The sequence below is a fragment of the Helianthus annuus genome, chromosome 15, assembly GCF_002127325.2.
Source record: "Helianthus annuus cultivar XRQ/B chromosome 15, HanXRQr2.0-SUNRISE, whole genome shotgun sequence".
Classification (NCBI taxonomy): domain Eukaryota; kingdom Viridiplantae; phylum Streptophyta; class Magnoliopsida; order Asterales; family Asteraceae; genus Helianthus; species Helianthus annuus.
The window spans coordinates 163,576,457-163,600,470 of record NC_035447.2 but is presented as its reverse complement, the minus strand read 5'-3'; the positions used below and the strand labels follow the sequence as shown (position 1 = coordinate 163,600,470).

General features: G+C 39.6%; 3 protein-coding genes across 3 annotated transcripts; all 3 read right to left on the bottom strand.

Moving 5' to 3' along the window:
* Positions 1-202: 202 nt before the first annotated feature.
* On the bottom strand, positions 203-8,835 carry LOC110914487. The gene is made up of 4 exons (XM_022159274.1): positions 8,551-8,835; positions 3,870-5,313; positions 1,679-3,754; positions 203-1,473 (listed from the first exon to the last, which is right to left on the bottom strand). Exons 1-4 carry the CDS (start codon positions 8,833-8,835, stop codon positions 203-205), a joined length of 5,076 nt encoding a protein of 1,691 aa, XP_022014966.1.
* Positions 8,836-11,587: 2,752 nt separating this feature from the next.
* Positions 11,588-12,622, bottom strand: LOC110914486. Its single transcript, XM_022159273.1, has one exon. It carries the CDS (start codon positions 12,620-12,622, stop codon positions 11,588-11,590), a length of 1,035 nt encoding a protein of 344 aa, XP_022014965.1.
* A 14-nt stretch (positions 12,623-12,636) lies between these two features.
* Positions 12,637-20,218, bottom strand: LOC110914484. Its single transcript, XM_022159271.1, has 3 exons — positions 19,934-20,218; positions 15,253-16,696; positions 12,637-15,137 (listed from the first exon to the last, which is right to left on the bottom strand). The coding sequence occupies exons 1-3, from the start codon at positions 20,216-20,218 to the stop codon at positions 12,637-12,639; spliced, it is 4,230 nt and encodes a 1,409-aa protein (XP_022014963.1).
* Positions 20,219-24,014: the final 3,796 nt, after the last annotated feature.

Here is a 24,014-nt window from a genome sequence, read left to right as displayed (position 1 = left end):
CTTTTTTGGGTAAAGGGTTACCCCGGTGAATTTTATAAAGAATCAAAGAACAGGTTGCGACAAGAGTTTGACACACACTACTAGGCTTGACAGGCCAAGCCTAGGCAACACAAAACAAACAACTCACAAGCGGCCCAAACAAACAAAACAACCCGAAAAACAAAACTAACTAACTGCAAACACTAGCAAACTAGACTCGCAATTAGCCCGGTTCGTCTTCTCTTACTCCCCAGGTTTCCAAAAGCTTCCTATTATTCCCGTGACGTCCGATCTTGAAACTCATTATACGAAGCCGCACCATATCCAAAATAATCTGTGCCACCGTCTCTTCCTTCCTGTGAATGTTGGAAAACAGCCGATTATTCCGTTCTTGCCATATAAAGTATGTAGAGGCCGCTACCACCAACTTACACACAATGTGTTCCAGAGTCTTTGAACTCGCATTCAGCTCTATCCATGCCATGATTGAGCTCCATGAATCGTTTACATTTACCATATCAACTTTTTCCTTGACAATGCTCCAAATCTTGGCCGCATAAGAGCATTGAAAGAATAAATGATCTCTTGAGTCTCGTCCATAGTTACAAAGAGGACAGCACATAAGACGTAGATTTGTTTCACTCCCCGCTTCCCAAACTGCCAATCTATCTTGTGTCTTCAGCTTATTCTTTAGAACTAACCAAAGATGAAAAGAATGTCTTGGAATGCATTGGCCATACCACACCATATTCACCCAAGCCACCTTGTTATCCTTTACCCGAAGATTATTCCAAGCTTCCCAAGAGCTAAAATGCACAATTTTCCCTCCCACCTCTCTCCATCCCAGTCTGTCAACCGAATCAGGAACAAGAGAAGGAGCCATGACATTTATGAGTACTAGGAATAAGTCATACCATGCCTGAGGCCACCGCCAGTTGCCATTAGCGTATACAAGCTCTGCAACAGTAGTTTGCAAATTAAAACCCGCTTGGGCAATTCTCCTTGGTGTAATAAAGTTTCGGATCGGACTGCACGAGCACCAATTATCACTCCACGCGTTTGTTTGGGAACCACTCCCAATTAACTTCCAAACATAAGGTCTGACCAACGGACGAATAGATAAAATCTTTCGCCAACTCCAAGTCAAAACCCCACGACTTTGAATCTCCCAAAAATTTCTGCCTTTTATCTTGTAAGAATGGATCCATTTGACCCACAAGGATTCCCGGTTGGTAATAATGCTCCAAATATGCGACATCACAAATGCTTTGTTCACATCTGAGATATTTCGGATTCCAAGACCCCCCTCATCCTTAGGCAAACAAACGTCCTTCCACGCGACTTTAGACCGAATACTCCCAGGAGCCCCCCCGTTCCAAAGAAACCTTCGCATTCTCTTTTCCAGATCCTTGACTATACGCATTGGCAAAATAAAAACCGAGGCCCAATACGTATACATTGCTGCAAGAACAGAGTTAAGGAGCTGCAATCGACCTGCAAACGATAACAATTTAGACATCCAATTATCAACCTTCCTCTCCATACGTTCCACCAGAACCCGGCAATCTCTAAAAGATAACTTAGTAGAGATTAAGGGAACCCCGAGGTAGCGAACCGGAAGTTCACCCTCACGAAACGGCAACAAGCTCAGGATTTCAGCTTTTACTTGGCTTGGAACATTGCAGAAAAAAAACCGTACTCTTGGGCAAGCTAGGGACCAGGCCCGAAACACTAGTGAACTTCTCCAAAACATTCCGAACAAGCTTAACCGATCCAGTATCCCCATTAACAAAAACAAATAAGTCATCAGCAAATGATACGTTGATAATCTTTTGTTTAGAACAGTGACTATGGAACTTGAAAGCAGGGTTTAACGCCATCTTTTGTAACATGAGAGATAACACCTCCATAATCAACGTGAATAGGTACGGGGACATTGGATCTCCTTGACGAAGACCCCGTTTCCCTGAAAAGTAACCATGCAACTCGCCATTTACGCTAACCGAGTAGGATACCGTTGTGACACACGCCATAATCCAAGCAACCATTTTCCGGTGAAAACCAAACCGGACTAAAATAGCTTCTAAAAAAGACCAGCTTACAGTATCATAAGCTTTCTGGATGTCAATCTTCAAAGCACACCTCGGAGGACCACGATCCACATGATAATTATGCATAAGCTCCTGCGTAATAAGAATATTATCAGATATCTTTCTACCAGGAACAAACGCCGACTGGTTAATGTTCACTAGAGTCCCCAAACACCCCTTCACACGATTAGTGATTATTTTTCTGATACACTTATATATCACATTACAACATGATATTGGCCTGTAGTCAAGAACTGTATTTGGAGTATCCATCTTTGGCACCAACGCTAAAATCGTATGGTTAATCTGCTTAAGAATTTGCCCGTTATTAAAGAAATCACACACCGCCTTTGTAACTTCACCGCCCACAACATCCCAGGCATTTTTAAAAAACGCTGAAGTGTATCCGTCCGGACCTGGAGCGTTATTCTCACTTATACTGAACATAGCCTGTTTAACTTCATCATCGGTAACCTGTCTCACCATATTCTCCGCCACATTCTGCTGCAAAACATTAACAAATAACTCTGCATCATCCAACCTAGCCACTTTATCTTCGGTGCCCATGAAAGCTGAATAATGGTTTAGCAAAGCAGCCGCGACATCAACTCCCTCATACTGGTTCCCATTCGTATCCTTAATGCAATTGATTTTATTTCTAGCATTCCTACTTTTCACACTATTATGAAAGTAGGATGTATTTGAATCACCCGCACATAACCATTGCACTTTAGATTTTTGTTTCAAGAAACACTCCTCATCATTAACCGCTGACTTGAAGTCTCGCAAACAGATAGTCTCAGATGACCGAATAGCAGCATCAAAAGGATGAGCTTCCACCTGTTTTTGAATCTGGTCCAGCTCATTCCGTAAGTCAGTAACTCTTTTATGGAGATTACCTTGATTACGCAATATCCTCCTAAAATGTGATTTCAGACCCTTCATTTTCTTAACCACAGAAAACATGGTAGCACCCTCCACGGTTTTAGTCCATTTGGACATCACAGCTTGACGGAACTCAGGCTTTGTCACAATAAAGTTTGGGAATTTAAAAGGTTTAGGCCGGTCCGTAGACATAGAAAATAATTTCAAGATAGCAGGAGCATGATCTGAAACACGGAAAGGCTGAAACATAGCATAAGCATCCGAGAAAACATCTAAGAGTTTGATGTTACCCATAATACGGTCGATCTTCTTTAGCATTCCTACCCCATCCTTTGGTTTTTGATTCCAAGTATAATGCAACCCATGACTCTTAACATCGATCAATTCTGCCTCTTGAACACAATCATAGAATTCACGCATAGCTATTGTGTGGGAGGACGGCCCCATAGTAAAATCCCCCATATTCAAAGCGGCATTGAAATCACCCATTACAACCCAAGGGGTATCATGAGTGAGGCCTTTAAAGTTACACAAATCAGCCCACAAGCTTCTCCTATCCTGATATTTGTTTTCCGCATACACAAAAGAACAAAATATCTTCTTTTTGACCGATTTTAACAATACCTGAGCATGAATAACCTGGTCTGATTGGGATATAACCATAAGATCAATATCATCCGCATTCCACCCCAATATCACCCTCGTACCTCTATGACACATACCTCCGTTCGATGTCCACTTCCAATTCCGAAAAATCTTCTCACATATCTTATTCAGCTTATTAACAGCCACATGAGACTCTAAAATGGCACAAACACTTAAATAATTCTCCACAATAAAATGGCGAACCTCACTTTGTTTCAGGGGTTGGTTCAAACCCCTTATGTTCCAAGCAGCTAAGCTACCCATTAAAACCATTGTCACCGGGAGTGCTTGCCCCCTCAGAATTTTGATTATTCATGTTACCACTCATAAAATCAGCCATCTCTGTCGGATTCAACTCCTTAACTTCATCAGGTTGTTGTATACGGGTACCATGATTTTCATCAATCATCGACTTGGCACTAGTCGGATCCCTTTTCTCATTATTCTTATCATTATCAAGCACCGCAAAGGAGTTTGACAACTGCATAGCCGCCGAATTATCCCCCTTCGTTCCAGACGTACTTGCATGATATTTATTAGTCTTAGGTTTAAACACAACCTTAGGTTTCTGCTTCTTTTGAGGGAACGAGTACCTCGCCATCTTCCTTTTATCAGTAACAAAACCCTCCTCATCAACAGTAACCATCTTAGCCTTACCATTAGGTTTCTTGCTACACGTATTGTCATCATGACCAAACAAACAGCATGTACTACAGCGTAACGGCCTCCACTCATATTCAACTTTAACCCGTTCCAAGATGAACCCATCCTCATCCATTTTAGGGATAGCTACAGTAATGTGATCCTTCAGCTCGTTATCAGCATTTAACTCAATCATCGCACGAGCATAACTACTCCTTCCCCAGTTTTCAACACACATATCAGCTGTATAGGAATCTAACCTTTTAGGAACCCTTAGCTTCGAAGCCAACAAGCTCAATCCATCATCCGTATAAACTGAAATCGGCACATTGTGCAACTTAACCCATATTGGAACGGTTTTGATACTATCTTTCTTGAGTGTAACCTTCGGAGACCATATATTCAGAAATAACGGGACTTTTCGTATTAACCATGGTCCTCCTTCCAACACCTTATTCAATCCTTCATTCGAGTCAAACTTGAAGAAAAAGAAACCTGACGTGTTCATCATAAGTTTTGAAAACCCAAACTTTGCCCAGACATTCTTCGCATAATACTCAACCACAGGAAACGACAATCTATTCCCTAAAAAATAACCATAGAGGACATTATCCAATTTATCTTGAACCTGCTGCACAACCACTTTCGGTATAACAATGTCAGCATCATCTCTCGTTTCCTTAGGTTCCAAGAGTCTGAAATTTACCTCCCTTTTCTTATGAGTGGACTGCACCTTTTCAGCATACGAGACTGTTTTCTCCTCCTTACTAGCTTCCCAGAAAACCTCATCATGCACAGCATTAGGCTTAACGACATCATGATCATCGGCATTTAGATTGACTGGAACTGTGATTTTGGTAAGTTCATCTATGACATTAACTACCTTCGGTCCCTGTTGTTGATCAGACACAACACCCCTACGCGGACAGAATGTTTTGCTGTCAATGTTCAGTAATCTAGTAGCAAAACCCTTATTAGGGTTTGACGAGGAAGACAGAATATCTGGCGGCTTGACATGTCTTGCATCCATATCCGACGGCTTGAAGTAACTATAATCCATACCACAATAAATCTAGAACCATGCAACGAAGAAAATACGAATAACCCAGAACCAAAGCGAATTGACAACAAACCCTAGCAGTAAAAGAAACAAAAACTAACCCTAATCCTGACGTCAAAAGATTAGTAACCAAGGTAAAGTCTAGTATCCTTACTCAGAAGGAACGACAACACCACAATTGCTAACCCAGATCGATCAAGAAGAAGATCAGTATGAACAGACGAGCAAGAAAACTAAGGTTTCACACGGTCGCTAATTTCGCCCAGAGCCATGCAAAAACACTCCCAAGTGTCACTTCTTTGAACATTCTCCCACTTCAAAGGTTGAATTTTCAAAGCCTGTAAAATTTTTGGTTGTAAGTTCAGTTTTCTCAACAATTTTCTCTTTCAGTTTACCAGAAACTTCCTGTTTTGGTTTAAATGTTTTAGAACAGTTTCTAGCAATGTGCCCAGCAGTTTTGCACTGAAAACAGGTTCTTGTTTCTGTCTTTTTCTGAACAACATTCTTCTTCAACTCTTCTCGCTTCTTGGCAAGGAATTCTTGATTCGTTTGCTTTCTGAAAGCTTGCTCTTTTCATCCTCTGTCGTTTTTCCTGAAACAAACACAGTTTTTGGTTTATAAACTTTTTCATTTTTATAATTTTCCGTTTGATTAAATCCAAGACCTTTCTTTTTGAAATTACGATTATGGTTTGGTTTCTTTTGGAAACTATAACCACAATTGTAACCCATTTTCTTGTTAATTCTTTGTTGGTCTCTTGAAGTGTATTGTTTAGGTTTTCCAGAAAGATTTAAATCTTTTATTTCAGAAATATTAAATTCTGTGATTTTGAAAACCTTTTTTATCATATCAAATCTAACACTTCTTATTGGAAAAGTTTCATCAGAATATAATTTGTCAGAATCTTTCAAAGTATATGCAACTTTCCCGGTTCGTCATTCAAATTAGATTTTGATAGCAAAAATTTCGTATCATAAACCCGTTTGTCCTTTTTGATTGTTGGCTTTGACGCATCAGACTCAGACTTTGACTCGGGTTTGGACTCCGTTTTTGACTCCTCACTGTCATCTTTATCCAACACCTGATCAACCACATTTTTATCAACTTTGACTCATGATCAGTGTCGGATGACGTGTACGTGACATCAATATTTTCTGGCAAGTTATCTGATGGCCCAGACTCCTATTGTAAGTTAATTGCCTTTTTGACTCTTTCGGAATTTGGATTTCGAGGCGAATATCCATTTTCGACCGGGGGCGGACATCTATTGTAGACCACACTTGATTTCTTACCAGAAATTTTTACTTCATCCTCGTCTTTTGTCACTGATTCCTTTTCTTCTGAAGTCTTTTCTTCTTCAAACGTCTTCAGTTTCTCCACAATCGGATAAATCCTGTCAACAACATAAGTAGAGCATGAGTAACTTTTTAATAAATTGTTGACACATTCAGTTTCAATTCTTTGTGTTGCCAATTTCAATTCTAATTCAGCACACTTCTTTGTGTAGAAATTGACATCATCAAGCTGTCTCATGTAAGCTCCTTTGAGTGTGTTCAATGCTATAGCTTGTTCACTGTTTGACTCAGTGTACTTATTGATCTCTCTGTTCAAAGTATCATATGATTCTTTCAACCTTTTAATGTTGTGTAACAGTTCATTGTTTTGCTTGATCAAAGAATCACAATTTAAGTACTTTTCAGGAACTTTGACTGCTTCAGTATCAATTTTGATTTCAAATTCCGGAACTTCTTTGACTGTTCTACTCAATTGAAACATCTCAGCTCTTCTCTTTTTCTCAACTTCAGCTTCAGCTTTTAATCTTTCTTCTTCTTCTTCCTCTTCTTCAATTTTTCTCCATTTTTCTTCTTCAGCTTCTCTGACTTTTCTGCATTTTTCTGCCCATTTCTTATCGTATGCATTAGCAATAAAAGCTTTAACATTTGACATCTCTTTGGCCATGAATTCTTTGTCTGGGCAAAAATTGTCCCAACTGAAACCTTCAGCCAACTTTTCATCTTCTTGATCTGCCAAACACACCTTGCTTTCCATTGGAATATACTTATCCCAACTAAAATCACCATCTTTTCCTTGATTAACTAGACACGCTCTTTTTGAATCTTCAATCACACTTTTCCCATGTGCAGTTTGTGCCTGATGCGGTGCTTGTTGTTGTTGTTGATACGGCTGTGGTGTGACTTGATGATAAATCGCCTTTTTATGGTAGTCGTTGTTTCCGAAAGGATTTTGAGCTCCACTCGCTTCTCGATTTGTGCATTCACTCTTGAAATGCCCCTTTTCCCTGCAACGAAAACAAGTAACTTTAGACTTATCAAAACCTAAAGTTGACACATGAGCCTCGCGAAAATCATCTCTGCCTGTAATTTGTTTGAATTTTTCAGCCCGTCTCAACACACTAGCCATGCACCATTTAATGTCCATCAATTCCATTTCCTCAGCATCAATTTGATCGTAATCCTCTTTCGTGAGCATTGGATTTCCGATCCTCCCTGCAACTAATCCTCCATAGGATTCAAGCACGGTCACCAACAAAGACATGTTGCTTTTAGCAACTTCCTCAGTATAATTCTGATCATTCTCAAGCTTTAAGGCAATGTTACATTGAAGAACTTTGCCACTCTTTGTTGTAGTGAACTGTGGATCATATGTTGGAAATGAAGAGAATCCTGTTGTGCTGCTTGATCCCTGAGATTGTTTTTCAGAAGAACCTTTAGCATTATAAGTTGTTTCAACTTTTGGAGATAAATTTTTCTTTTCAGTAACACCATTCTTGAAATACAAACTGATGTCTTGTTCTCCATCGTAGTTCTTCATCCTGGCAATCTTTCGCGGCTCCATCTCTTGAGCTTCCAGGTGTTTGATGAACTCTCCCAGTGTTAGCTTTTTATATTCTTTTCTGTTGTTTCTTAGCATCATCAGAAATGTTCCCCAGATTTCATGTGGTAGCGCATCTGCAAGTTTTTCAATCAATTCATCAGTATCCTTTTTAATACCAAGTTTCGACATATTTCTTACCAAGTTACAATATCTCTCAATAATTTGCTTGGTGTTTTCAGATTTTAAACCCCGAAAAAGATCAAATTCTTTCTTCATGAGAGACATCTTGTTTTTAAGCATATCATCACTTCCTACAGATTTTGCTTCCAATTCAGTCCAGATCGAATAAGCACTTCCATCATGTTGAAGCAATATCAAAATGTCCTCTTTAATTGGTTGCTGAAGCAATCTCACCACCAATTTTTCATCTCTATACTTCTTTTTCTCGTCAGCACTCATTTCTCTGATTGTTTTCTGAATACCATTTTTTGTGGGCCTTACATATGGTTCTTCAGTGTGGTCCCATGCATCCAAGTGATAAGCTTCAACCCAATTGCCAAAACATTCGAACCACGCATTGTAATCATCAATATCCAAGAGCTTAGGCGGTTTCTGTGAAGTCCCCATTTCATTCTCAAGCAATGCACTCTGAGTGATATTCATTGGTCCAGCACAGGCATTATAAAATTCGTTGTCCATGTTTTAAAGTTCAAAAGTTTACAAAATTTCCAAGTTCAGGCGAAATCAGGTTCTGGAGCGGAATCAAACAATTATTGTTCTCTCAAGCGAAATCAGAATCTTGGAACTTTGAAGCGAAATCACGAAGTAGCTTGGAGCGGAATCACGAAGTTCGTTCAAGCGGAATCTTTTTCGAGCGGAATTAGATGTGATAGTCAACTGGAGCGGAATCAACCTTAACTTTGGAGCGGAATCTGAATTTGGAGCGGAATCAGCCAGAAACTTTGGAGCGGAATCAAGTTCTGAGCAGAATCAGCTGAAATCTCTGGAGCGGAATCAAGTGCTGATTTCGAGCGAAATCACAATGACGTCATTTTTTCAGAAATCGTTTCAAGCGAAACCTCAAAAATTTCAAGTTTTACTTTGATTTTAATTCTGAAAGTTTCAAGGGTTTATCAAAACATGATTGCGAGCAACTTGTGAAAATTTGAGCCTGTTTTACCGTGAAAATTTTCAATTTTTATAAGAAGAAGTAGAAAATCAGAATAAACACAGCTGAAGTGGCAAGAACTCTTCCTCCTGAGCTCTGATACCACTTGTATGATCGTTTTCGGCCCTGAATGAGTCGATCAGAAGAATTCTTGTCCAAAACAAGAGGCGAAAACTAATGTTTTGGTGCAATCTCAGCTGTATTCACTTTTAACTGTTGTTTTTATTGATTAATAATCTGATTACACGTCCTGACAACACTTCGGCAGCACTTCGTGGCTCACCGGAAGACAATGACACCTAAGAACTATGATTTCGCTCCAAATGACATGACTATATATAGATGTTCTAATTCCGCTCGAACGTACAAGCGGAATCACAACAAACATTTCGAGCGGAATCAGACTTTAACATGTACGCTATTAGTGTCTTAATGACTTGAACTTATTCGCGTGTCCCACCACTTGAATATACTCCCGTATCCAGATCCCAATATTCAGTCTTACAGGTGAGTATACCACAGATGATATCTATAAAGGGGTTAAATTGCGAGGGCCGTGAGAGCTCAGGTCGATACTTCCGTATACGCAAAGAGATGACGACTTCGATTTTTGGTGTGTCCCCTTTAGAGGATCTTTTCTTCAACAGCAATGATTATCAATTTTATTGTTTAATCATTTTTGCTGAGGGCTTTTGTTGTATTTCAAGCATTTTGCAGAAAGCATTATATGGGGACTAGGTCAGAATTTCCATTCAGCAAAAGTCCTGGTATAATACCCCAGATATCACTGAGTATAAAGACCTAGTATCTCAGAAAGAGGGACCTTTCAGACAAGATTTCGGGGGTTACCCATATATCCAAGAAGTTGTTCCCCACGAGATAAGCAAGTTTGAATTTTTAGGTTTATATCTCGTCACAATTTACTAAATGTGTAAAAACCTACTGACACATCCACAGTGAGATTGTTTATTACATTTTGACTTTACATTTCTTTAGCGTGTTGTGATAGTCCACTGATGTACTATCATTTCCTCTTTTATGCAACAAAAACTCATTTTTCATTTTATCATGTTTTTGAATTTTTCAAATTTTCTAATGTTTTTGGATTTTCTGAAAATTTCTTACTCCCCCTAAAATTCAAACACCTTTAAAAGAAAATATGAAAACAAACTGTACAAAAACATGACAACTGATATGAATCGCCTCAATTCTCCATCCACTTGGCATAAACAATCAGAACTCCCCCTCACAACAAACTATTTTCCCATTAAGATTTCAAAACACTTAAGTTTGTTTTAATCAGAATGGTTTTTCCGGAAAATAAGTTCGTTTATTAACCACTTGTAGGTTTGGGGTCATTTCATCACATTGTTTACCAATCTTTTGAATGATAGTTAAATCAAGTTCAACTTAATGACCTTGATTAACCACTTGTAGAATCGATGATTGAACCACTTGTAAAATCAACTATCAAACATTATCAACCAATTACCATCTGTTGGTTGAATTTTCAAGGTGCCGATTCCTACTCCACACTTACCAACCTGGGAGTTCCGGCAATTCACACTTCACAATTTTAAATTTTCAAGAAAGATGCCGATTCATGCTCCACGATTACCAACTTGGGAGCTTCGGCAAGTCAGGTTTCTATTCAACAAAAAATATATCCACCCAAGCCTGACCAGCCTTGGGTGTAACTTTTTCAGTCTCATTTGGGGTTGTATCTTTCCTTTTCAATTGATAAAATTCCTTAACCCCTTTAGCCTTCTCTTCAATCATTTTTCCAAAAATATTCTTTACAGCATGGTTAAAGGCCTTTTCAATATCCAAATCTTTCTTTTTAGGAAAGAATTGGTTTGAAATTTCAACTTTTCTGATTTTAGATTTCAAATTTTTAGCTCTCAGTGGTGGAAAATTCACATCATCCACTGGCGGAACTTTCTTTTCTTCTTTCACAACAACCTGCGGTTTCTCTGATTTTATGGAATCAGATTCATCACCAGAACTGTTTCTTGAACCCTTAACAACCCATTTTTGATTTTTCAAATTATCTTTTCTTTTTAAGGCATTCTTTGAACATTCTTTTTTGGGTAAAGGGTTACCCCGGTGAATTTTATAAAGAATCAAAGAACAGGTTGCGACAAGAGTTTGACACACACTACTAGGCTTGACAGGCCAAGCCTAGGCAACACAAAACAAACAACTCACAAGAGGCCCAAACAAACAAAACAACCCGAAAAACAAAACTAACTAACTGCAAACACTAGCAAACTAGACTCGCAATTAGCCCGGTTCGTCTTCTCTTACTCCCCAGGTTTCCAAAAGCTTCCTATTATTCCCGTGACGTCCGATCTTGAAACTCATTATACGAAGCCGCACCATATCCAAAATAATCTGTGCCACCGTCTCTTCCTTCCTGTGAATGTTGGAAAACAGCCGATTATTCCGTTCTTGCCATATAAAGTATGTAGAGGCCGCTACCACCAACTTACACACAATGTGTTCCAGAGTCTTTGAACTCGCATTCAGCTCTATCCATGCCATGATTGAGCTCCATGAATCGTTTACATTTACCATATCAACTTTTTCCTTGACAATGCTCCAAATCTTGGCCGCATAAGAGCATTGAAAGAATAAATGATCTCTTGAGTCTCGTCCATAGTTACAAAGAGGACAGCACATAAGACGTAGATTTGTTTCACTCCCCGCTTCCCAAACTGCCAATCTATCTTGTGTCTTCAGCTTATTCTTTAGAACTAACCAAAGATGAAAAGAATGTCTTGGAATGCATTGGCCATACCACACCATATTCACCCAAGCCACCTTGTTATCCTTTACCCGAAGATTATTCCAAGCTTCCCAAGAGCTAAAATGCACAATTTTCCCTCCCACCTCTCTCCATCCCAGTCTGTCAACCGAATCAGGAACAAGAGAAGGAGCCATGACATTTATGAGTACTAGGAATAAGTCGTACCATGCCTGAGGCCACCGCCAGTTGCCATTAGCGTCTACAAGCTCTGCAACAGTAGTTTGCAAATTAAAACCCGCTTGGGCAATTCTCCTTGGTGTAATAAAGTTTCGGATCGGACTGCACGAGCACCAATTATCACTCCACGCGTTTGTTTGGGAACCACTCCCAATTAACTTCCAAACATAAGGTCTGACCAACGGACGAATAGATAAAATCTTTCGCCAACTCCAAGTCAAAACCCCACGACTTTGAATCTCCCAAAAATTTCTGCCTTTTATCTTGTAAGAATGGATCCATTTGACCCACAAGGATTCCTGGTTGGTAATAATGCTCCAAATATGCGACATCATAAGTGCTTTGTTCACATCTGAGATATTTCGGATTCCAAGACCCCCTCATCCTTAGGCAAACAAACGTCCTTCCACGCGACTTTAGACCGAATACTCCCAGGAGCCCCCCCGTTCCAAAGAAACCTTCGCATTCTCTTTTCCAGATCCTTGACTATACGCATTGGCAAAATAAAAACCGAGGCCCAATACGTATACATTGCTGCAAGAACAGAGTTAAGGAGCTGCAATCGACCTGCAAACGATAACAATTTAGACATCCAATTATCAACCTTCCTCTCCATACGTTCCACCAGAACCCGGCAATCTCTAAAAGATAACTTAGTAGAGATTAAGGGAACCCCGAGGTAGCGAACCGGAAGTTCACCCTCACGAAACGGCAACAAGCTCAGGATTTCAGCTTTTACTTGGCTTGGAACATTGCAGAAAAAAACCGTACTCTTGGGCAAGCTAGGGACCAGGCCCGAAACACTAGTGAACTTCTCCAAAACATTCCGAACAAGCTTAACTGATCCAGTATCCCCATTAACAAAAACAAATAAGTCATCAGCAAATGATACGTTGATAATCTTTTGTTTAGAACAGTGACTATGGAACTTGAAAGCAGGGTTTAACGCCATCTTTTGTAACATGAGAGATAACACCTCCATAATCAACGTGAATAGGTACGGGGACATTGGATCTCCTTGACGAAGACCCCGTTTCCCTGAAAAGTAACCATGCAACTCGCCATTTATGCTAACCGAGTAGGATACCGTTGTGACACACGCCATAATCCAAGCAACCATTTTCCGGTGAAAACCAAACCGGACTAAAATAGCTTCTAAAAAAGACCAGCTTACAGTATCATAAGCTTTCTGGATGTCAATCTTCAAAGCACACCTCGGAGGACCACAATCCACATGATAATTATGCATAAGCTCCTGCGTAATAAGAATATTATCAGATATCTTTCTACCAGGAACAAACGCTGACTGGTTAATGTTCACTAGAGTCCCCAAACACCCCTTCACACGATTAGTGATTATTTTTCTGATACACTTATATATCACATTACAACATGATATTGGCCTGTAGTCAAGAACTGTATTTGGAGTATCCATCTTTGGCACCAACGCTAAAATCGTATGGTTAAGCTGCTTAAGAATTTGCCCGTTATTAAAGAAATCACACACCGCCTTTGTAACTTCACCGCCCACAACATCCAAGGCATTTTTAAAAAACGCTGAAGTGTATCCGTCCGGACCTGGAGCCTTATTCTCAATTATACTGAACATAGCCTGTTTAACTTCATCATCGGTAACCTGTCTCACCATATTCTCCGCCACATTCTGCTGCAAAACATTAACAAATAACTCTGCATCATCCAACCTAGCCACTTTATCTTCGGTGCCCATGAAAGCTGAATAATGGTTTAGCAAAGCAGCCGCGACATCAACTCCCTCATACTGGTTCCCATTCGTATCCTTAATGCAATTGATTTTATTTCTAGCATTCCTACTTTTCACACTATTATGAAAGTAGGATGTATTTGAATCACCCGCACATAACCATTGCACTTTAGATTTTTGTTTCAAGAAACACTCCTCATCATTAACCGCTGACTTGAAGTCTCGCAAACAGATAGTCTCAGATGATCGAATAGCAGCATCAAAAGGATGAGCTTCCACCTGTTTTTGAATCTGGTCCAGCTCATTCCGTAAGTCAGTAACTCTTTTATGGAGATTACCTTGATTACGCAATATCCTCCTAAAATGTGATTTCAGACCCTTCATTTTCTTAACCACAGAAAACATGGTAGCACCCTCCACGGTTTTAGTCCATTCGGACATCACAGCTTGACGGAACTCAGGCTTTGTCACAATAAAGTTTGGGAATTTAAAAGGTTTAGGCCGGTCTGTAGACATAGAAAATAATTTCAAGATAGCAGGAGCATGATCTGAAACACGGAAAGGCTGAAACATAGCATAAGCATCCGAGAAAACATCTAAGAGTTTGATGTTACCCATAATACGGTCGATCTTCTTTAGCATTCCTACCCCATCCTTTGGTTTTTGATTCCAAGTATAATGCAACCCATGACTCTTAACATCGATCAATTCTGCCTCTTGAACACAATCATAGAATTCTCGCATAGCTATTGTGTGGGAGGACGGCCCCATAGTAAAATCCTCCATATTCAAAGCGGCATTGAAATCACCCATTACAACCCAAGGGGTATCATGAGTGAGGCCTTTAAAGTTACACAAATCAGCCCACAAGCTTCTCCTATCCTGATATTTGTTTTCCGCATACACAAAAGAACAAAATATCTTCTTTTTGACCGATTTTAACAATACCTGAGCATGAATAACCTGGTCTGATTGGGATATAACCATAAGATCAATATCATCCGCATTCCACCCCAATATCACCCTCGTACCTCTATGACACATACCTCCGTTCGATGTCCACTTCCAATTCCGAAAAATCTTCTCACATATCTTATTCAGCTTATTAACAGCCACATGAGACTCTAAAATGGCACAAACACTTAAATAATTCTCCACAATAAAATGGCGAACCTCACTTTGTTTCAGGGGTTGGTTCAAACCCCTTATGTTCCAAGCAGCTAAGCTACCCATTAAAACCATTGTCACCGGGAGTGCTTGCCCACTCAGAATTTTGATTATTCATGTTACCACTCATAAAATCAGCCATCTCTGTCAGATTCAACTCCTTAACTTCATCAGGTTGTTGTATACGGGTACCATGATTTTCATCAATCATCGACTTGGCACTAGTCGGATCCCTTTTCTCATTATTCTTATCATTATCAAGCACCGCAAAGGAGTTTGACAACTGCATAGCCGCCGAATTATCCCCCTTCGTTCCAGACGTACTTGCATGATATTTATTAGTCTTAGGTTTATACACAACCTTAGGTTTCTGCTTCTTTTGAGGGAACGAGTACCTCGCCATCTTCCTTTTATCAGTAACAAAACCCTCCTCATCAACAGTAACCATCTTAGCCTTACCATTAGGTTTCTTGCTACACGTATTGTCATCATGACCAAACAAACAGCATGTACTACAGCGTAATGGCCTCCACTCATATTCAACTTTAACCCGTTCCAAGATGAACCCATCCTCATCCATTTTAGGGATAGCTACAGTAATGTGATCCTTCAGCTCGTTATCAGCATTTAACTCAATCATCGCACGAGCATAACTACTCCTTCCCCAGTTTTCAACACACATATCAGCTGTATAGGAATCTAACCTTTTAGGAACCCTTAGCTTCGAAGCCAACAAGCTCAATCCATCATCCATATAAACTGAAATCGGCACATTGTGCAACTTAACCCATATTGGAACGGTTTTGATACTATCTTTCTTGAGTGTAACCTTCGGAGACCATATGTTCAGAAATAACGGGACTTTTCGTATTAACCATGGTCCTCCTTCCAACACCTTATTCAATCCTTCCTTCGAGTCAAACTTGAAGAAAAAGAAACCTGACATGTTCATCATAAGTTTTGAAAACCCAAACTTTGCCCAGACATTCTTCGCATAATACTCAACCACAGGAAACGGCAATCTATTCCCTAAAAAATAACCATAGAGGACATTATCGAATTTATCTTGAACCTGCTGCACAACCTCTTTCGGTATAACAATGTCAGCATCATCTCTCGTTTCCTTAGGTTCCAAGAGTCTGAAATTTACCTCCTTTTTCTTACGAGTGGACTGCACCTTTTCAGCATACGAGACTGTTTTCTCCTCCTTACTAGCTTCCCAGAAAACCTCATCATGCACAGCATTAGGCTTAACGACATCATGATCATCGGCATTAAGATTGACTGGAACTGTGATTTTGGTAAGTTCATCTATGACATTAACTACCTTCGGTCCCTGTTGTTGATCAGACACAACACCCCTACGCGGACAGAATGTTTTGCCGTCAATGTTCAGTAATCTAGTAGCAAAACCCTTATTAGGGTTTGACGAGGAAGACAGAATATCCGGCGGCTTGACATGTCTTGCATCCATATCCGACGGCTTGAAGTAACTATAATCCATACCACAATAAATCTAGAACCATGCAACGAAGAAAATACGAATAACCCAGAACCAAAGCGAATTGACAACAAACCCTAGCAGTAAAATAAACAAAAACTAACCCTAATCCTGACGTCAAAAGATTAGTAACCAAGGTAAAGTCTAGTATCCTTACTCAGAAGGAACGACAACACCACAATTGCTAACCCAGATCGATCAAGAAGAAGATCAGTATGAACAGACGAGCAAGAAAACTAGGGTTTCACACGGTCGCTAATTTCGCCCAGAGCCATGCAAAAACACTCCCAAGTGTCACTTCTTTGAACATTCTCCCACTTCAAAGGTTGAATTTTCAAAGCCTGTAAAATTTTTGGTTGTAAGTTCAGTTTTCTCAACAATTTTCTCTTTCAGTTTACCAGAAACTTCCTGTTTTGGTTTAAAAGTTTTAGAACAGTTTCTAGCAATGTGCCCAACAGTTTTGCACTGAAAACAGGTTCTTGTTTCTGTCTTTTTCTGAACAACATTCTTCTTCAGCTCTTCTCGCTTCTTGGCAAGGAATTCTTGATTCGTTTGCTTTCTGAAAGCTTGCTCTTTTCATCCTCTGTCGTTTTTCCTGAAACAAACACAGTTTTTGGTTTATAAACTTTTTCATTTTTATAATTTTCCGTTTGATTAAATCCAAGACCTTTCTTTTTGAAATTACGATTATGGTTTGGTTTCTTTTGGAAACTATAACCACAATTGTAACCCATTTTCTTGTTAATTCTTTGTTGGTCTCTTGAAGTGTATTGTTTAGGTTTTCCAGAAAGATTTAAATCTTTTATTTCAGAAATATTAAATTCTGTGATTTTGAAAACCTTTTTTATCATATCAAATCTATCACTTCTTATTGGAAAAGTTTCATCAGAATATAATTTGTCAGAATCTTTCAAAGTATATGCAACTTTCCCGGTTCGTCATTCAAATTAGATTTTGATAGCAAAAATTTCGTATCATAAACCCGTTTGTCCTTTTTGATTGTTGGCTTTGACGCATCAGACTCAGACTTTGACTCGGGTTTGGACTCCGTTTTTGACTCCTCACTGTCATCTTTATCCAACACCTGATCAACCACATTTTTATCAACTTTGACTCATGATCAGTGTCGGATGACGTGTACGTGACATCAATATTTTCTGGCAAGTTATCTGATGGCCCAGACTCCTATTGTAAGTTAATTGCCTTTTTGACTCTTTCGGAATTTGGATTTCGAGGCGAATATCCATTTTCGACCGGGGGCGGACATCTATTGTAGACCACACTTGATTTCTTACCAGAAATTTTTACTTCATCCTCGTCTTTTGTCACTGATTCCTTTTCTTCTGAAGTCTTTTCTTCTTCAAACGTCTTCAGTTTCTCCACAATCGGATAAATCCTGTCAACAACATAAGTAGAGCATGAGTAACTTTTTAATAAATTGTTGACACATTCAGTTTCAATTCTTTGTGTTGCCAATTTCAATTCTAATTCAGCACACTTCTTTGTGTAGAAATTGACATCATCAAGCTGTCTCATGTAAGCTCCTTTGAGTGTGTTCAATGCTATAGCTTGTTCACTGTTTGACTCAGTGTACTTATTGATCTCTCTGTTCAAAGTATCATATGATTCTTTCAACCTTTTAATGTTGTGTAACAGTTCATTGTTTTGCTTGATCAAAGAATCACAATTTAAGTACTTTTCAGGAACTTTGACTGCTTCAGTATCAATTTTGATTTCAAATTCCGGAACTTCTTTGACTGTTCTACTCAATTGAAACATCTCAGCTCTTCTCTTTTTCTCAACTTCAGCTTCAGCTTTTAATCTTTCTTCTTCTTCTTCCTCTTCTTCAATTTTTCTCCATTTTTCTTCTTCAGCTTCTCTGACTTTTCTGCATTTTTCTGCCCATTTCTTATCGTATGCATTAGCAATAAAAGCTTTAACATTTGACATCTCTTTGGCCATGAATTCTTTGTCTGGGCAAAAATTGTCCCAACTGAAACCTTCAGCCAACTTTTCATCTTCTTGATCTGCCAAACACACCTTGCTTTCCATTGGAATATACTTATCCCAACTAAAATCACCATCTTTTCCTTGATTAACTAGACACGCTCTTTTTGAATCTTCAATCACACTTTTCCCATGTGCAGTTTGTGCCTGATGCGGTGCTTGTTGTTGTTGTTGATACGGCTGTGGTGTGACTTGATGATAAATCGCCTTTTTATGGTAGTCGTTGTTTCCGAAAGGATTTTGAGCTCCACTCGCTTCTCGATTTGTGCATTCACTCTTGAAATGCCCCTTTTCCCTGCAACGAAAACAAGTAACTTTAGACTTATCAAAACCTAAAGTTGACACATGAGCCTCGCGAAAATCATCTCTGCCTGTAATTTGTTTGAATTTTTCAGCCCGTCTCAACACACTAGCCATGCACCATTTAATGTCCATCAATTCCATTTCCTCAGCATCAATTTGATCGTAATCCTCTTTCGTGAGCATTGGATTTCCGATCCTCCCTGCAACTAATCCTCCATAGGATTCAAGCACGGTCACCAACAAAGACATGTTGCTTTTAGCAACTTCCTCAGTATAATTCTGATCATTCTCAAGCTTTAAGGCAATGTTACATTGAAGAACTTTGCCACTCTTTGTTGTAGTGAACTGTGGATCATATGTTGGAAATGAAGAGAATCCTGTTGTGCTGCTTGATCCCTGAGATTGTTTTTCAGAAGAACCTTTAGCATTATAAGTTGTTTCAACTTTTGGAGATAAATTTTTCTTTTCAGTAACACCATTCTTGAAATACAAACTGATGTCTTGTTCTCCATCGTAGTTCTTCATCCTGGCAATCTTTCGCGGCTCCATCTCTTGAGCTTCCAGGTGTTTGATGAACTCTCCCAGTGTTAGCTTTTTATATTCTTTTCTGTTGTTTCTTAGCATCATCAGAAATGTTCCCCAGATTTCATGTGGTAGCGCATCTGCAAGTTTTTCAATCAATTCATCAGTATCCTTTTTAATACCAAGTTTCGACATATTTCTTACCAAGTTACAATATCTCTCAATAATTTGCTTGGTGTTTTCAGATTTTAAACCCCGAAAAAGATCAAATTCTTTCTTCATGAGAGACATCTTGTTTTTAAGCATATCATCACTTCCTACAGATTTTGTTTCCAATTCAGTCCAGATCGAATAAGCACTTCCATCATGTTGAAGCAATATCAAAATGTCCTCTTTAATTGGTTGCTGAAGCAATCTTACCACCAATTTTTCATCTCTATACTTCTTTTTCTCGTCAGCACTCATTTCTCTGATTGTTTTCTGAATACCATTTTTTGTGGGCCTTACATATGGTTCTTCAGTGTGGTCCCATGCATCCAAGTGATAAGCTTCAACCCAATTGCCAAAACATTCGAACCACGCATTGTAATCATCAATATCCAAGAGCTTAGGCGGTTTCTGTGAAGTCCCCATTTCATTCTCAAGCAATGCACTCTGAGTGATGTTCATTGGTCCAGCAAAGGCATTATAAAATTCGTTGTCCATGTTTTAAAGTTCGAAAGTTTACAAAATTTCCAAGTTCAGGCGAAATCAGGTTCTGGAGCGGAATCAAACAATTATTGTTCTCTCAAGCGAAATCAGAATCTTGGAACTTTGAAGCGAAATCACGAAGTAGCTTGGAGCGGAATCACGAAGTTCGTTCAAGCGGAATCTTTTTCGAGCGGAATTAGATGTGATAGTCAACTGGAGCGGAATCAACCTTAACTTTGGAGCGGAATCTGAATTTGGAGCGGAATCAGCCAGAAACTTTGGAGCGGAATCAAGTTCTGAGCAGAATCAGCTGAAATCTCTGGAGCGGAATCAAGTGCTGATTTCGAGCGAAATCACAATGACGTCATTTTTTCGGAAATCGTTTCAAGCGAAACCTCAAAAATTTCAAGTTTTACTTTGATTTTAATTCTGAAAGTTTCAAGGGTTTATCAAAACATGATTGCGAGCAACTTGTGAAAATTTGAGCCTGTTTTACCGTGAAAATTTTCAATTTTTATAAGAAGAAGTAGAAAATCAGAATAAACACAGCTGAAATGGCAAGAACTCTTCCTCCTGAGCTCTGATACCACTTGTAGGATCGTTTTCGGCCCTGAATGAGTCGATCAGAAGAATTCTTGTCCAAAACAAGAGGCGAAAACTAATGTTTTGGTGCAATCTCAGCTGTATTCACTTTTAACTGTTGTTTTTATTGATTAATAATCTGATTACACGTCCTGACAACACTTCGGCAGCACTTCGTGGCTCACCGGAAGACAATGACACCTAAGAACTATGATTTCGCTCCAAATGACATGACTATATATAGATGTTCTAAAAACGCTCGAACGTACAAGCGGAATCACAACAAACATTTCGAGCGAAATCAGACTTTAACATGTACGAGCGGAATCAAGAAGTTAAGGGGTTTCCCTCGAAATGACATCTTGTCATTTCAAGCGGAATCACATCCAATGACAGATTTCTTGGATTCCGTGCTCTGTTCTAGCCTATTCGATACAAGACTCGATACAAGACGCAGGCAACAGACGGATGCACCAACATAAGATAAAGGACACTTGTCATTCCCAAATTATTTCTCACACTTCTCACAAAAGTTGAAACTTTGTACAGGATCCTCTATCAATATATAAATATTGGTGGACTTTTATTAAAAATAATACTCCGGAAAGTTTAACACAAAATCTAGTCTAAGAATACGAATACACATGTATGAAATACCCCCATCCTTGGGAAGGAAATACAGGTATAAATACTTGAGAAGTATTATTACGAAAATATTGTTTAACAATTATTCCAAAATTTATAAATATAATTTAAGTTAAAATATTTATTATTTTAACAAGTAATTATAGCCTGGAATAATAATAAAGACATAAAAGAAACGTAACTCGAAAACATAAATACTAAGACAAGGCACGATCCGTCCGTCTAATAGACATCAGTACATTGTAGGTAGTCGTGTTTGCTGAAGGAACTTGAGTTACGCTTATCGAAGACACAAGACAGTGAGTTCATGTCCCCCTTTTCTTTAAACTGTTTTGTTTATTAACTTCGGGGGTGAAATACATGTTACAAAATTATTACATACAATTACAATTGGTATGGTTAGCCTAGGAAAGTACAATAGATTATGTGAATGGGTAGGCGCACACATAAGACCATTAATCCTCATATAAGGACCGAGGGGCATGAGTGATAGATCAATTTGGGTGTAGCGAGCCCACACCCATGAGGACCAGGGTGGCCCATGAGGTGACTATGTCTTACAGCTGGAGGCCCGGTACAAATTTGCTAGGTTTGAGCCTTCCTACGCCGTCACACATATCAGTGGCCTTGCAAACCATTGGTGATCTGTTTCCTTGTTTGCTTTCATACCGGGATTTACAAACATACATACATACACTGATTTCAAAGGTTTTATACACACATATACACAAACACATGAACTCACTCAACTTTTGTTGATGTTTTCAAACTACATGTATTTCAGGGAATTAAGTGGATCTGGCGGGTGTTTGCATGTTCCAAGCCGCGTTACGAATAAAAAGATGTCATCCGAAGTTATCAGGGTTTAGGAGATGTATCTTAATCCTGGACGAGATACATGGTTCTAAACTCGGTTTTATTTATGGTCTTTTGTCGAAGTCTTCGTGAACTCTTTGAAAACATGTTGTGGTTTGTAATTTAAATTTGGAGTCTACGTTTTAGACAATTATGTTGTGGTATCTAATGGTTTTATCATATAGTGTTGTTATGATTTAATGCAATGGTATTAAGAAAGTCACACCGTAATCACGCTTCCGCAAAAGTCGGGGTGTGACAGCTTGGTATCAGAGCTTCGATTGTAGCGAACTAGGATTCCTTCTCGAGTCTAGACTACAATCATTAGGGCTCTCACGAAAATGTTTTCACAACTTGTTTTTCATTGCATACACAAAACACCCAGATCCAGGAGACAAACATTTTTTTTACAAACAAAAGGCACGAAACACATTTCAAGGTTATGTCATGGTTCAGTCTTAGAGACTGGGTAGTTCAGTTTGAGAAACTGGGAGGTTTTAGTCTGAGAGACTAGGTAGTTTAGTCTAAGAGACTAAGTGGGTAGTTTGGGAAGCCTAGGATGGATAAGTGCATACATTGTTACTAATTACATGCTTATTGATGATTGTTGATATATATGCATATGTGGTGATTGTTTTGTTATAGACACTATGTCCTCATCTGAGAGCGGACTGTCAGATACTGTCGACCCCATGGCCATTGTTTCGAACGATGAGATTGTCCCAGACCCTGAGATTTTTACATCCGACACTAAGAGTGATGATGACGATGATTTCCAGCCTTTTGCATTACCTGAATTTGGCGACGATGTACCGCATGCTGATGGTTTACCCGACGAGGATCCCTTTCTTGTTCCTATTCCTGACCAGGACCATCTCATCCTCGTACATCCCGATGATGAGCATGCCGTGGTTCGATCCTTGCCCCATTGCCTCTTGCGGCTTTTCCTCTCGAGGATTTGCCTTTTGATGACTTGTCTGATGATGATGTCGATCTTTTCATTGATGGTCCCCCTGATGCTGCTCAGGGAAATGGAGTTCCAGCTGATGATGTCATTGTTGTTCCACTCATTGAGATTCCTATCGTTGAGGTTTCATCTGATCATTCTGGTCCAGATTCTTTCAAGTATGTGTCATCCACCACTTTGTATGCACTAGGATTGCAGCGTTACCCCACTGATTCTGATTCTGACACGACCCTGTCTGTTGCACCTGTTCTTCCACACGACTATGATCATGACGTTGAGCCTGGACATGAGATTGACTTTGTTCCCGAAGATCATCCTTTTGATGGACCCGCTGATCTCGAGCCGATACCTGCTGATCTTGAGCAGGGACTTGCTCCTGCGCTGATACCAGCACCCAAGCCTTTACCTGCTCCTGATCCTCTGCCTGACCATGACCCTGTACCTGTTGGCATACCTGTTGTTGCACCACTTATACCAGACCCGATCCCTGCACCCGCTAACCCTGCTGCTGTTGCTGATCAGATAGACCCGCGTTACGCGTTCACCAGCAATGGGTGGATAGAGGATGATGATGATATGCCCCCTTTTGTTGAGCCCGTTACTCCCCCACACATAGCTGCACATGTTGATGTCGCTCCATTTCACCCGATTATATCCGATGTTCACCGCACTGACCTACCGTTCACATTCTTGCAGGATATCCCTCCACCCCGTCCAGGGGAAGGTCCCTCTAGCCAGCAGCCTGGCCATGTTCCACACGTG

Excerpts from the sequence above, each read along its gene's own strand:
- LOC110914484 (XM_022159271.1), bottom strand. The coding sequence starts at position 20,218 with ATGGACAACGAATTTTATAATGCCTTTGCTGGACCAATGAACATCACT. Across the intron at positions 16,697-19,933 it reads ATAGAGATGAAAAATTGGTG|ATTTATTGTGGTATGGATTA; the intron begins GTAAGATTGCTT and ends GCATGGTTCTAG. Across the intron at positions 15,138-15,252 it reads AAGCACTCCCGGTGACAATG|AGTCTCATGTGGCTGTTAAT; the intron begins GTTTTAATGGGT and ends GTGCCATTTTAG.
- LOC110914487 (XM_022159274.1), bottom strand. The coding sequence starts at position 8,835 with ATGGACAACGAATTTTATAATGCCTGTGCTGGACCAATGAATATCACT. Across the intron at positions 5,314-8,550 it reads ATAGAGATGAAAAATTGGTG|ATTTATTGTGGTATGGATTA; the intron begins GTGAGATTGCTT and ends GCATGGTTCTAG. Across the intron at positions 3,755-3,869 it reads AAGCACTCCCGGTGACAATG|AGTCTCATGTGGCTGTTAAT; the intron begins GTTTTAATGGGT and ends GTGCCATTTTAG.
- LOC110914486 (XM_022159273.1), bottom strand. The coding sequence starts at position 12,622 with ATGTCGCATATTTGGAGCATTATTACCAACCAGGAATCCTTGTGGGTC.